Here is a 14,985-nt window from a genome sequence, read left to right on the forward strand (position 1 = left end):
AGAAAGCTGCGCCTACAAATGGTTCTTACGCGCAACTAACCAGACAATATAGAGAATATATAGTTAAAAACTCAATAATTAATTGAGCATTGTTTTGTGCTAATTGCAAGTGTGCAATTACCATGTTTCTTTTTGCACACTAGAGTTCTTGTCTGTGCTGGACTTCCAAGGTAACGAGGTGGCACTGTTAGAGCTGAAGGGACACCTATCTCGCATCCAAGTAAGCAGCGAAAGCCATATTACGAAGTTGTTGTGTCACACTCGCAAAACGCTTTTCAGTTTATTTTCAAACCTTATAATTAGCACAGATGGTTTATTCCCTACAATGTTCTTATGCCACGATTTTATAATAGCGGCAGACGCTCGGCCTTCTGCTCAAGTTCTGCGGCTCGGACTGGCTGCGTCAGCTCAAAACCCTGGATGACGGTGCTCAATCAAACGGCCTGAGCAAGAGGGACGAGGCCACCCTGGCCATACAGCAGGTAAAGGAAGCCGCGGGAGCTTGCGTGGACATTTTCATTGAAATATGTTAGCCGTGGGTGGCTGTACCCAAGGCAGTGCATCAGCGTGCGCTTGCTCTCGGTTGTCCGTCTCGCTTGTGCAGATCTGTGCCAACGTCGTGGATTATTGCCGAACAATTCTCACGCAGTCCGGCACCGCTCCGCAGCAGATGGTCTGTCTCTTTACGCCAAGTCTGGCCGAGGCCCTGCAGAAGGATGGGTCTCGCAGGGATGGTGAGAGAAGCATGCATGCCATGTTCACTGTGATTCACTCATGGAATAACTGATAGTAACCAGATATGGATTTACATGACCGATCTTGAACTCTCAAGTCTTTGGCTTGTGTTTTTTCCTGAATATATTAAATCTGTTGTCCAGTTGAATATGTTGCTGTATATATAAATAATTGTCATCAACATATTACCTGAAATAACTATGAATACCCGGTATGAGTGTAGCCCATGCCGAAATCGCCTGGAATGTACCCTCCGATCTCGAAAGCTTAGCAGGCTTGAATCTTGATGGTGCTTGAGGAGGGGGAGCATTAGTCATAAAGCAGGTGATGTAGGCTGCTTGTGGGTCTGCATTGTCAGCAACAGCAGTTGATCAAAATCCATCATTGTTGAACTGTGCTCCCCCAACCTGCCGTGAATTATGCTCAAATAAATATAATCCCTGCGACCTGTATAGAGTGAGGCATTAAACAATTAATTTACAAAAGGGCTGGACATGTTGATGTGTACCCAGTATTATTTTTAAGAAAATCCACGAATTTCAATTGCTTGTCAGACCAGTGCAAAAAGGTTGGCAGTGCTGATCTGAGCATGTTTATACCTGACATACAGAGAACCCATTGTCGGTGACGCCGGCCTGGCAGCTGCCTAGCCTCGGCGTCCTGTTCTGCCTGGTGCGGCAGGCGGCCGAGGACTTTACGCACGTCCACAACATGCACCAGCAGAGCCTGCGCAAGCTGCAGGGCCTTGAACAACTCTCAGCCGACGACTTGCGAGAGGTATATCGCGATAAGCAAGGTTTTGCACTATGGTGGAAACCAGGGTCTTTCAGCAAGTCTCTTAGTAAAATTACATCATGTGGCATGGTGGCGTCATGACCTGCTTATGTGACTACTAATCCAGACAATCGTCTCCAGATTTTTCTCTTTTGTTAGCTTGCTTTCATCTGACTAATATTAATTATATGTCTTTATTTGTCTGCATCGCCCTCATATCTTTGGTTTGTTTCTTTGATCTCACTGATTCGTATCTATTTAAGTCTCTGCTAGCCTTATCTTTAAGCAGACCATAATCTCTCAGTAGGTTTCTCCAGAAGGCTTCACGGGCCAAATGTCACTCGAGCCACCAGTTGAACAACCCTTGTGTAGTCAATATACATGTATGTTTTCATCAATTAAAATAAATTCTTACGTGCATATGGGCATGCAAATGTAACATTTAGGGTAGAGGGATGAAATGAGATTGAGACTCGATTTTACAGAACATAATCGATTCTTGAATTGAATCATGATAGCCAATTGTGATAATTCTTCAAATTTCGGTGGTGGGGTGAATCGTTACATTCCGAATGCATAACTCGAAGTATCTCAAGCCATTCCACTTAATTTTGATTCCACAGGGTGTTTCCTTTAGGCATACATTTGGTAAATAGAACAATCAAAACTGGATTCGGATGAGAGGTTTTGAGGAACACTGGTGGAAATTAATGCGCAAAGCTACTTAATGATTTTTGCTCTTGATCTTTATGTTCTTGCAAAAGGTTATCTATTAGGCTTCATACATATACTGTGCCCAAGGGTTAGTGTAAATGGCTAATACTGTTGAGGTAACGATTTGCTGTAGCAGTCTGAAGGATGCTGCTGTTTCTCCAAATGCGGTCCTTGGTATAAACCGGGTCCTCTGTTTTTTCCCTCCACATTTAGGAACATGCGTTAAGAGTATTTGGCTGCTATAAATTTCCACATGATAAGCCACTTGCTTGAGATATCATTTGTGGCCAGGTTGCTTCTGAAAAAGAGCTACATAGCTCAGCGGGCCTTTCCTGGTAAAGTAGAAATAGTAAAAAAAAATAGTGAAATAATAGGGCCATAATGAAGCATCAATGATATATATATCATACTTATACTCTTAGTTTTTTCGGTAAAGTCACGTAGGTAAAAAAATGAAATAAAAATTAATAAAAATAAAATAAATTTTAATATAATTTTTTTACCTACGTGACTTTACCGAAAAAACTAAGAGTATGAATCTTTGCAGCCACGAAAGCTTCAAATCTATATCATACTTACCAAAGAGGAGGCTATAACATAATCTTGGCAGTGCACAAGATGGTGTAAAATTACAGAGAATGCAACAGATGAGACGAATTACAGAACAAGAAGGAGCTAATGAGACGAAGGTTTGGCACACATTTAGGCTGTACTCACCTCAGTCCAAACGGGCTCATGGGAAGGAGACAATTGGATTGAAGGGGGAATACTTTTGAACGAATTGTAAGCGAGAGCTTCACAAAAACAATTCCTGTTAACACGTTCAAGGAGAATGAGTTTATTTGGTATTCATCGCCATGATTAATAGCATCATTTATTTAATGCATTAAAACATTCAAATAGTTTGTCTAATGCAAGAACATACATTTGAGTTTAATAATTGGAATCGCCACGCATTGTCATTCTGATGCATCAAATTCCCAGGGGAATGGATCGTTTTGGCCGATTTCGAGCACTGGTTAAAGTTTAAGAAAAATCTTTGACATGTATTGCTTTTATGAGATTTCAATTTCACCATTTTTATAACAATGGAATAAATAACACGTGTTATTGTTCAGAATAACATTTAGATGCGGGTACAGATTTATTTTCATGATTTCTTTTGTGTAGTCACAAAAAAAAACGTTAAGTCACTTTTTTTTGTCTGCCTGCCTGGCATTGGACATTCATCACAGCCGTTGGTGTTTTGCTCCTCCATGATTCATGCAATTGTTGGATATCGTGATTGCATCTGCTTTTGTGCCCTGCTGCAACAGCTGTCCCAGCCAATGCTACCGGCGGGCGTGGAGAAGCTATCAACCAGCCAAAGGCAGGAGCTGGCAAAGCGCCGCCTCACTCGCATCATCAACCACCATGCAGAGCTGCTCGCCCTTCACAACTGTATCCTATCTGCACAGAGCACACGCTGGAGTCTGTTTGGAACATAGTGATTTGCACAGGCATATACGACTCTGCTTGCGTAATGATGCATTCATCCGTCGAGTGAAATGGTTCTCACCCATCACATTACACGTGTCGAATCGCGTGTGTAAGAATGTATTATTTACAGTGGATGCAAATATTATGCAAAGTGACGTGCTAATGTCGTGAGATTACGTGGTGGCAGCAGAGAGAAGTGAAGCAAATGACTTTGTTTTACTTATACATCTATGCTCCCACATCTATGCTCTCTGTCTGTAAGCAACCTGCACTGACCAGTGTGGCCAAAGTATTGGCAAATTTCTCCCATAGCCCACCCTCATTCGGCAGTGGATAAACAAATAGCTGTAGATCCACACATGTACCTGCTGTGTGCTGTTACATTTAGACTAAATGAGAGGACACTGTACAATCAAGACAGAAAATAACCACTGAGCGATACAAATGATATAATAAAACATTCACTGAAATGTATATGAGCTAATGCTTCAAGCAATGGCTCTTTAGAACTGCCTTGACAGCTCTGCAGACACACTGGAGAACAGCCTGTTTGTGCTGTGGCGCCACCTGGAGTTCTACTGCCAGCACTGCGTTCCAGTCGACCCCTGTGACTCTTACCTGGGCGCCTCTACCGTCCAATTGCGCCCACGACACCTACAGGGTGAGAATTCTTAATAACTTGCTGTTGTGCAAAGAACCCTCCTGAAAATGAGGAGTCTGTGAACACAAGTTTCAATGGTTAATGATCGTGCGATCATTATGTAATTTACTTTTTCCCCACTTAATTTTTGGCGCTGGTGTTTTCATTTGTTAATGGACAATTCAAACTTTAACTTAAAGGGTTTGGAATTATATTATGTATGTAACTAATCTTGTTTTATTTGCGGATTGCATAACGTGTACACAATTGCCTTTCAGACCCATTTGGCCATGTAGCGAAGAATGACCAGCCATCCTCTGTGCCTTTATCAAGAATCACTCGACAGGATGTAGACCAGGTATGTTGTTTTTGAGCATATCAATGTTTCTTTACATTTTTGTTTCGTGCTGTACTTGCAGAGTCTCAGTTCAATAATGAATGATAGTACTTCTTACATTTCCTAAAACAAATTACTGGTTTAAAAATGCAATAATTTAGAATTTGTCCAGTTTTATTGCACTTAATAGTGCGTGATATAAAGTTTTATTTTTATCAAACTATAAAAAATGTAATCAGGGCAAGGTCTGTCACCAGCAAAAATGAATAAAATTACAATTAGGTCCATAAGCCTGTGGCGCACAAATAATGTTGTCTAATTTTCACAACATTTTACTTCCTCCCGTCTCGTGGCCTCGAAGCTGCTGAGCGACGCGTCCATCTGTTTCGGGGATGCTTTGCACAAGAAGCTGCAGGACATTGAGAGCACGTACGGAAAGATGCGCTCGCGATATGCCTTCGTGCAAGTGCTGGCCCGCCGTATCCGCGGCCTGCTCAGCCTCAAGAGGGCCTGAGGACGACACTGCGCAGCTCCGCTGATTGCAATACACAACCATGACCTTGCATGGCATGATGTGGCTAGACACAGGAGAAAGTTTAAAACATTACATCTAAGTTTAACACAGCTTCTGTCTCTTTTGTGTTGCGTCAAGTCTGCTCGTGTATTACTGTACTGAAGGGATGGACACCGTTTGCTGATATGTTTGCCCACGGCTAAATGTAAGGCTGTATTTTAAACGTGTATCCTAACTGCTAAATGCGTGACAAGTTGTTTTGAATCGAATGAGTCCTACAAATGTCTCGCGCATCGTTGTAACTTTACATTCACTTGTGAACACAGATGGGAAACAATGATTTGTGGAGTGCAAAATCTCTTGAACAATGCATTGCTGTAGTAGTTTGTTATAGATGGCAGACTGAGTCGTAAATTGTAAATGTTATTATTTTTCCTAACACCGTTTCTAATACTTTTTTCTAAAAGGGTGATCTGAAGCTATTGCAAAACTTTCCTAATTAATTAGTATGTACCAACATTTTTTTCTGCACTTCTGGTCAAATTGCAAAGTGCAGGTCAAGTGTTTAGCCAGCCACTGAACGATGCTTTAAAAGGCCACTCAAGTGGAAAATGTATTTGTATGGATAATGCTACACCCAACCATCTTGTCTCCACCCTCTTGACAAGTTGAGTTTGAAGTGGTGTCTTTTTCAAGGGTACGTGTGTTCTCCGCTTTACTTTGATATCCTGTATGGAATCGTGGTGACATGGCAACATAGACAATTGATTCTTGTAAAAGTGTCATTTGCAACACACTTCAGTACAATCCATTACGTTTTTTTGCATATATGTTGGTATTGAATACAAATGTGTGTTAATGAGGTTTTTAATATATATTTTATATAATTCAACAATTAAAAACCTGTTGGCCACATTCTGGCATTGTGTATGTATATATAAAAAGTTTCAATTGCATCTTTTGATTGCAAAAGTGTGGCCTTTTGATATTTACCGTCGGGCTGTTTATTGTAAGCAAAGCTAACAGTCCTTTTATTTGAACATGCAGCATGTTTGTCTGATATTAAGGGAACGTTTTCGTAATGTAATAAAGTTGTTTCGTTAAACATGTGACGACTGTCTTTTGATTATTTTCATAAGCATATGCGACACATTTCACTCATTCGTGAATTGGGCATTGAAAACGATCTCGGGGACATATTCAAGCCACAATCTCAAGTTGTGCGTGTATTGCAACCATTCATATGTTTAAATCAATACATTTCAATGCATTGACAAAAGGTGTAATGCATGTAGACCTAAGTGAAGTCAAACAAGACTGAGAAATAATTTAATCATTCTTCGGCCGTGAAGCACAAGCAGTAACAAAACTCAATATGCCGAATATATTAAAAGATATTCATTTTTAAAGGGGCGTTTTTTTACGAATGAGTTTTTTTACAACACTGTGTAGACCATTATTTTAATTTTCTTCTAAGCTCCCCGCTTTCCTAAGTCCGATTTAACCTTCCGACCTGCACATCGTGTGGGTAGTGGCGACTGTCATTCATCCAGCCGTGGATTTACAAGGAAGGTGCAGGAGGGCTTGTTCGTGAGAAACACGTGTCGTTATAACCAAAACACGTGTCCAGTTACAGCCTCCACCCCCCCTGTATCCAATGACGCGTCACGTCACTGGGCGCGCGCCCTTCTTGCTCGCCGACCAATAGCGAGGCGGGCGGGGGCTGAGGGGGGGGGGGGCTGCGTCCCCCGTTGCCCCTGGTAACGCCCCGCCCCCCTTCCCCCCCCCTGCTCAGTTCGCAGTCTGCGCGGGAGTGGAGGAGACGCCGATACGACCCCCAGCGATAGTTGACTAAACTTTAACTTTCAATTAACCGCGTTGTAAATGACAAACTGAGTTCTGTGTATATACATTTCTCTCATATCCATCGTCTCTCACGCCGGGGTGAGAGCGTCTGCCGGTCTTCTCGTGTGTTGTGCTGCAGAAAGTAGCAGCAGCAGCTGATCTTATCGCTACTACTTGTAAAAGGTTAGTAGCGCTTAATACCTGAGGAGACTCATCAAGTGACACGATATTACATTTGTCACACACCCCCACCCCCCTGTCTGTTTAAGGAACGTAATAGAAAGTTTTTTTTCCACAAGACTGGCTGTCGCCTGAGGAAGCTGGTTGCAATTGCTGGCGAAACGTCGTACTCCCGATTGTCTAACGTTGTGGTTTTTACTCTCCCAACATAATCCGGTGTGCTGTGTTCGTAACGAATTGTCACGTTTTGTTGACGTGACAAACATTACCAGTTGGCTGTGTCGGGTGGTGGCGGGTTTAACGACACAAAAAACACATTTGTTATGGATAATATTGGTTGCGAAAGCCTCCTTACGTGTTAAACTAGTTGTGAAGTATTTTAAGTTAAAGAGCGGGGTTTGTGTTGCTCTGTAGACACCACAGGGTTAGTAGCTTTTGTTTTAATATTGTACGTACGGTGCGAAAGAAGTTCAACATACCGTACATATTATGAATGTATAACGACAGATGTTATGATTAAAGTAAATCTTTCATAAAATAATATTTTATTGGCAACGTCCCAACTGCTTCGTTTAAAAAAAACGGTTAATAAAATTAACATTAAATTAGCAAATGTGGAGGCCTTCATCCAGCAGTGGATCGAACAAAAGTTATCGAAAGCAAACTAAGTTCAACAGTACAGTACAACTAAATTAAATTCTTGCTTTTAAAAAGATCTCGTGTGGGTTGTCTGACCATACTTCACCACGCTGGTCAGTGTGGGTTGTCTGACCATACTTCACCACGCCGGTCAGTGTGGGTTGTCTAACCATACTTCACCACGCTGGTCAGTGTGGGTTGTCTGACCATACTTCACCACGCTGGTCAGTGTGGGTTGTCTGACCATACTTCACCACGCTGGTCAGTGTGGGTTGTTTGACCATACTTCACCACGCTGGTCACTGTGTGGGTTGTTCTGACCATACTTCACCACGCTGGTCAGTGTGGGTTGTCTGACCATACTTCACCACGCTGGTCAGTGTGGGTTGTCTACCATACTTCACCACGCTGGTCAGTGTGGGGTTGTCTGACCAGTACTTCACCACGCCTGGTCAGTGTGTGGGTTGTCTGACCATACTTCACCACGCCGGTCAGTGTGGGTTGTTTGACCATACTTCACCACGCTGGTCACGTGTGGGTTGTTGACCATACTTCACCAGGTTGTCTGACCATACTCACCACGCTGGTCAGTGTGGGTTGTCTGACCAGTACTTCACCACGCTGGTCAGTGTGGGTTGTCTGACCGTACTTCACCACGCTGGTCAGTGTGGGTTGTCTGACCATACTTCACCACGCCTGGTCAGTGTGGGTTGTCTGACCATACTTCACCACGCTGGTCAGTGTGGGTTGTCTGACCAGTACTTCACCACGCTGGTCAGTGTGGGTTGTCTGACCATACTTCACCACTCTGGTCAGTGTGGGTTGTCTGACCATACTTCACCACGCCGGTCAGTGTGGGTTGTCTGACCATACTTCACCACTCTGGTCAGTGTGGGTTGTCTGACCATACTTCACCACGCTGGTCAGTGTGGGGTTGTTTGACCATACTTCACCACTCTGGTCAGTGTGGGTTGTCTGACCATACTTCACCACGCTGGTCAGTGTGGGGTTGTCTGACCATACTTCACCACGCTGGTCAGTGTGTGTTGTCTGACCATACTTCACCACGCTGGTCAGTGTGGGTTGTCTGACCATACTTCACCACGCTGGTCAGTGTGGGTTGTCTGACCATACTTCACCACGCTGGTCAGTGTGGGTTGTCTGACCGTACTTCACCACGCTGGTCAGTGTGTGGGTTGTCTGACCATACTTCACCACGCCGGTCAGTGTGGGTTGTCTGACCATACTTCACCACGCTGGTCACTGTGTGGGTTGTCTGACCATACTTCACCACGCTGGTCAGTGTGGGTTGTCTGACCATACTTCACCACGCTGGTCAGTGTGGGTTGTCTGACCGTACTTCACCACGCTGGTCAGTGTGGGTTGTCTGACCATACTTCACCACGCTGGTCAGTGTGGGTTGTCTGACCGTACTTCACCACGCCGGTCAGTGTGGGTTGTCTGACCATACTTCACCACGCTGATCAGTGTGGGGTTGTCTGACCATACTTCACCACGCTGGTCAGTGTGGCTGTCTGACCTTACTTCACCACGCTGGTCAGTGCGGGTTGTCTGACCATACTTCACGCCGGTCAGTGTGGGCTGTCTGACCATACTTCACCACGCTGGTCATTGTGGGTTGTCTGACCATACTTCACCACGCTGGTCAGTGCGGGTGCGGTGAAAGGTTTTTGGGCAAGGGGAAGGAGAGAATGATTGTCCAGTCCAGGGATTGTGTTGTGATATCGCTCGCCACTGATGTGAGCCGTGGCAAGGGAATCGAACTTATGTCGAAGGGTTATAAGAGCATAGTGCGCTAACCACTAACTCCACCGCTCCAGCTCCCATACAAAAGGTTGTGGGAATCGAGGTGTTCTATTCATACTCTTTGGTTCTTTCGGTAAAGTCACGTAGGTAGAAAAATATATAATACAAATAAAATAATAATTTTAGATTTAAAGCTTTCGTGACTGCAGGGATTCATCTTCTTGGTTCTTTCGGTAAAGTCACGTAGAAGGGAAATAATGAAATAATAAAAATAAAACTAAATACAATTAAAAATTATTATTATTCTTCTACCTACGTGACTTTACCGAAACGACCAAAGAGTATGGATTCCTGCAGTCACGAAAGCTTCAAATCAATTTTGTTCTATCCAGTTATTGCCTTTGAGTAGGAAATACTTGTTAAAATAAATTTGAGTGTCTTATCTCGAATCGAGTTTCCATCACTTTTTAACTCGTGTTGATATTTTTAAATGTTGGTTTATGGTACTTATTTTAATGTAGCGTTTCATATTGTCAGACGCTGAAATGGAATGTGTTTGTTATCACAAGGACGCCCCACAAATGACTTTATAAAGAGAGAAAATGTTCAGGGCATTTGATTTCCTGTTACGTTTTAATCGTTTAAAAATACAACTTACCTTCAACCCATTATTTTAAACACAACAGTTTGTAATAGTGTAGTCATAAGAATGAATATAATGGATATACTGGCGCCCGTCTTAGAAATGTGGAATTTCCACCACTGGCTCCGATCTGCCCACGAATGTGAGTTGAGCACCGCTCCCCGGAGCTCATCTGAACAGGGGCACATTTCGGCTTGACTTTTTGTTGTAAATGATGAAAGAAATGGACGAAATGAAATGTGATGAGTGATTCTGTTATGGGCAGTACTCAATTCTCAGCACGCTTCGTTTTCTGCCACTGACACATTTCTAATTTCCCGTTATCAATGGCTATGTTATAATGAAATGTCGCATTGAAATACTGCAGCTGTTATATGAGCACGCAGACAATTCAACAAACGTTATTGACAACGACTATGCAACGGATGGGTGATTTTATATGCCTCATCAAACCTGTTACCATTAAATATGTATGCGGATAATGACTAACGTGTGTGGGTGGAGCGGTGGCGCAGTTGTTAACCTCCAGTCTCGAGTTCAATTCCCGGCCACGACTAAACATCAGTGGCGAGTGGTGTCACCCTCTGCTCCACCAACCCGCCTGACCGACACAATGTGAGGGGGAGGCTCTCATCGAGCAGTGGATTGACAACAAAGGCTATAAATAATAGATACACCAATTTATCAGAATGGGAATGTTTATGTATACTGGATGAATCCGATGAACTACAGTATACAGCTATTTTTCCACGTATGTCCAGTAGGTCTAGAATTGAAAATAGAACCAACATAAACTTAAGTACGTAATTTTTTTTCTAAAATTCGTATTATCCCCCATATCAGGGTATCTTCTTATACACCACGTCAGATTATCCCACATAAACATTCACGCGAATGAATGCTGCTGGTTCCATTGCGCCTTGTGGCGCTGTTTTTGTTTACCAGCACAGAATGCCAATGGAAACACGACCAATGCTTCCGTTACCTGCTTGGCACTCCGCGGAGTGCGTGGCGTCAAGTTACCAACAGAGTTGTTGCCTTGGCAGTCCCCTGGGTGGGCAAACAACGTTCTTCATACAGCAGGAGGGGGATAATGACCCCAATTCAAAGAACGCCTGGGGGGGCGGGCGTTACCCTGTGAAGACAAAGATCCCCCGTATAGCCTTAACAGACCTGTTGGGGAAAGTGCTGCTGTACACGAGGGGGTGGGTGGCCAGCACCACGCCCGACCGCCTTTGTCTCCCCAGTAGCGATGTTTACTACACACCGCACCGGGTACTCATTTCAGGCCGAGTCGACCTAGAGGAGGCCCAGGACCGGTTTAGATAATCGTTACTTGTTTTGGCCACGAGAGGGAATCGAACTTGGGTCGCCGGGTTTGTAACCGCGACGCCACGCTGTGCTCCCCCACCTCCCAACGCACACACACACACTGCAAACCCCAACAGCACGACCCGGAAACTTAGACAGAAGGACCGTCAATGGTTATTCATCGATACAAACATTAAAATACATGTCTTGGCATTTTATTACATTTTAAAAGTAGATTAAGTTTCATGCTCCGAGTACAAGATTGAGAGAAGAATATGAAAATAATGTATTTTATTTTCTATTGCAAAGCAATGGGTTCTCCATAAGTGTGTATATTTTAAACAAAGTGAAGTGGCCAGCATCTAATCTGCAATAGCTGTGGCTTACCTGATATTGTAACGTTGCGGAGCTGCATGGTGGCAGCAGAGGGCAGTGCAACAAAATCCATTGTGCTGTAATAAATCCATCAATGACCGGCAGGACGATGTATGGTCAAATTACCCCCCTGACCCACAAGGCATTGGGGAAGGCCTCATCCAGCGGTAGGTTGACAAGAGGGCTGCACATGTACACGTAGAGCATCATGTTAGAAAGAACATATTCCAAATGTATTTGAATCATACTGATGAACAACCCACGTGTGTGTGTGAACCCACAGAACGATGCCGACATCCATGCCCCGACAAGACAGCAGCCTGGCGACGCTCCGGCCCGTGTCCCGGGGCGTCGTCTTCTCCGCGCGCCCCGGGTCGCGCAGGGATGCCCGGCCGGGACGGAGCAGCTCGTCCACAGTGCACATGGAGCAGCTGTACCCGGCCAACGAGGGGGCACCGTGTCGCATCAATGGCCTGGATGCCCGAGTCACATCGCCCGTAGCCTCCAAAGAATGTGAGCCCTTGACCGTCGGCAGGTCACCTTCATAGTGTGACAATAACAATGCACAGCCCTTTGCCAATCTGCTGCTGGATTAAGGCCTCCCCACGTGGCTGTAGGTCGTAGGGGTTGTTTGATCGTACTTCACCATGCTGGTCCAGTACAGGTTGGTGATGGGGGCATCCAGGATTAGTTGAAACCTCGCTTGCCGCTGATGTTAGCCGTGGCCAGGTTCGACACCAACGTAACGTAACGATTATTTGAATATGGGCAGCATACTTGAAATATTCCTGAAAAATTTTCAAACATCTTTAATCTGAAATAGTATGGATATATAAAACTACAATTATCTAACCTTCGTCAAGGAAAATGTCTTTTAAAAATAACAACTGGCTTTATTGAAGCAAGTAATTGATCTCCTTTTTCTCATCTGACCTATATTCTCTTCAATGTAGTATACTGTAAGACCTTACGAGAGTGTATATGTTGTGTATGGCATATGTATACAGCGAATCAAATTTTTATTTGTTGTTTTGTAAGGGTAATTTTTCTTATCTCCCCACCGCCTACCAGAAGTGATGTCTAATAATTATCACATTGAAAATTTATTTTAAAATATAGCCACAGATGATGAGGGAATTCAGATGTCAACGTTTCTGAATCAGTGCATGACAAGCATGAAATAATAATTTCATGATAAGAGATCACTGTCATTTACTATGTTTGTGGCGGCAGATAAAAATGCACGTCTTCATTTTGTTTTTACGTGCGGTATATTAATTTGCAAAAGTTATGCACACTTGTCCCATGACCAAATCACCCAGAATGTTCTTCAACTTGTCAAATCTTGGAAGCTCAGTAGATTTGAGCCTGGATACTGTTAAGATGGGTGACCACCATGCACAAACCCGTTCTCATTGGGCTTACGGGGTTACGTTTTGGGTAAGATGGGAGCAGCACAGTAAAATCCATTGCGCGACTGTGCATGCTTCCTGTCTTTACCAACCTATATTGACCAGTGTGGTAAAGTATGATGGCCTCGCCACAGTGTGGTGAGGCTCTAAATCCAGCAGTGGATTTACAAAAGTGCTTTACATGTATATATGTTGAACTACTTTCGCACCGTACGTAGCCAACCGTGCTAATCGTACTTAGCAGCGCTCTTATTTCACTGCATAATCTTGGAAGCATTTTATAAACCCAGCTTTCGGCACTTTCACAGCCCTGACGCCATCCGTGGCCTTGTCACCAAAGCCCGCGCTTTCGGCGAGCGAGGTGGCGGACTTTGTGCGGCGCGGCGTGGCGGAGAGGACAGAGCAGCTGGTGCGTGCGTTTCGGGCGCTGGACCCGGGCCGGGCTGGCACAGTGAGCCACGGAGAGCTCCGTCGCGTGCTGGATCTCTTTGTCCTGCCACTGACCGACCCTCAGTTTGGCGCGCTGCTTGTGATGGTATGCATCTCTTCCTTACTGGACATTGATGAAAATAGCTTCATACCTCGTCGGATTTTTCCAAGATAAAAAAAGATTCTGATTTTGATGTAGCTTCCGAAGCAGCCTTGCCTTGCTTGTGTTTTTTTTCCTATATTTTCTATGGCATGGTGTCATCAGATGAAGTATCAGAATTGGCACTCTGATAGACCAATGCAAACCTGTGTGTTAGGGAGTGGCGCATGGAAGAAGATTTCACAGAACTTCTCGGATACCTTCCAGTTGCCTATTTTATTCACACACAATAGGGGTAAATTTTACACATGCCCTGCTAGAGACAAAAACAATTCAGAACAGTAATCTAATATTTCTAGTTGGAATTTTTGCCTTATTAAGTGATAAACTTTCCTTTCTGATGATAAAAAAGACCTGATAAAAAGCATTAAAATATAAGCAGGTTCACGGACCTTTATTTGAAATGCATCTCTTGTTGGCATAGAGGTTTTAGTCTTTGATGAAGTGGTGAGATTTGTGTTTGTGTGTTACTCAGGTACCAGCAGGGAGGAATGGGAATATACCATACCTGCAGTTTTTAGAACACTTTCTCGGTCAGCCTACAAGGCCCAGCACAGCATCATCTCGGTGAGTCTCTACCGGCTCCCTGTGATCACAGAGTAACTCTTAATACATAAAAACCATAAAGTAAATGAAAGATGATTCCAGTTCCTTTGACATCTCATTACATTTTAGATCAAAGTATACAATTTTGAGAATCCATCTCAGCCCTATTACGATGAGGCATGCTACACTGTCAACAAGTCTGTTGCGCTGGGAGGGCACATTTGGCCCACTATTACGTCTGGTTTTTAACAAACAATTCATTTGACGATTGTACTGGTCGGCTGTTGTGAGCCGGTGTCACATCCAAAGCTGATTCGTAAAATGGTATTCAGTAATAAAATGTTACTTTTTTGCATTTGACTGTCATTTCTGGGTAAACAACTTTTCCGCTCAGTTTGTTTCATGAACTTAAAGAAGATGATGTTCACAATTGAAGTGCACTGCTTGACGTTTGACTGCATGTGTGCGTGCAATTGATTTTTTAA

At 43.7% G+C, this 14,985-nt stretch overlaps 2 protein-coding genes across 3 annotated transcripts in view; both read left to right on the forward strand.

Annotated features, from left to right (window-relative positions):
- Positions 1-6,302, forward strand: part of NUP205 (nucleoporin 205) — a 33,220-nt gene extending 26,918 nt beyond the window's left edge. For both annotated transcript variants that reach the window (XM_061564317.1, XM_061564318.1), the window contains exons 36-43: positions 144-220; positions 354-482; positions 605-734; positions 1,346-1,512; positions 3,540-3,663; positions 4,232-4,363; positions 4,621-4,700; positions 5,041-6,302. In XM_061564317.1, coding sequence (XP_061420301.1) covers positions 144-220; positions 354-482; positions 605-734; positions 1,346-1,512; positions 3,540-3,663; positions 4,232-4,363; positions 4,621-4,700; positions 5,041-5,193 — 992 coding nt within the window. In that variant the 3' untranslated portion in view covers positions 5,194-6,302. The remainder of the gene's footprint in view (positions 1-143; positions 221-353; positions 483-604; positions 735-1,345; positions 1,513-3,539; positions 3,664-4,231; positions 4,364-4,620; positions 4,701-5,040) is intronic.
- A 676-nt stretch (positions 6,303-6,978) lies between these two features.
- EFCAB6 (EF-hand calcium binding domain 6) overlaps positions 6,979-14,985 on the forward strand; it is a 34,732-nt gene continuing 26,725 nt past the window's right edge. Inside the window, exons 1-4 of the mRNA XM_061564319.1 lie at positions 6,979-7,221; positions 12,237-12,466; positions 13,674-13,900; positions 14,430-14,521. Of these exons, the coding sequence (XP_061420303.1) occupies positions 12,241-12,466; positions 13,674-13,900; positions 14,430-14,521 (545 nt within the window). The 5' untranslated portion in view covers positions 6,979-7,221; positions 12,237-12,240. The remainder of the gene's footprint in view (positions 7,222-12,236; positions 12,467-13,673; positions 13,901-14,429; positions 14,522-14,985) is intronic.

The sequence above is a fragment of the Lethenteron reissneri genome, chromosome 33, assembly GCF_015708825.2.
Source record: "Lethenteron reissneri isolate LAM-NWPU_2019-01 chromosome 33, ASM1570882v1, whole genome shotgun sequence".
Lineage (NCBI taxonomy): Eukaryota > Metazoa > Chordata > Hyperoartia > Petromyzontiformes > Petromyzontidae > Lethenteron > Lethenteron reissneri.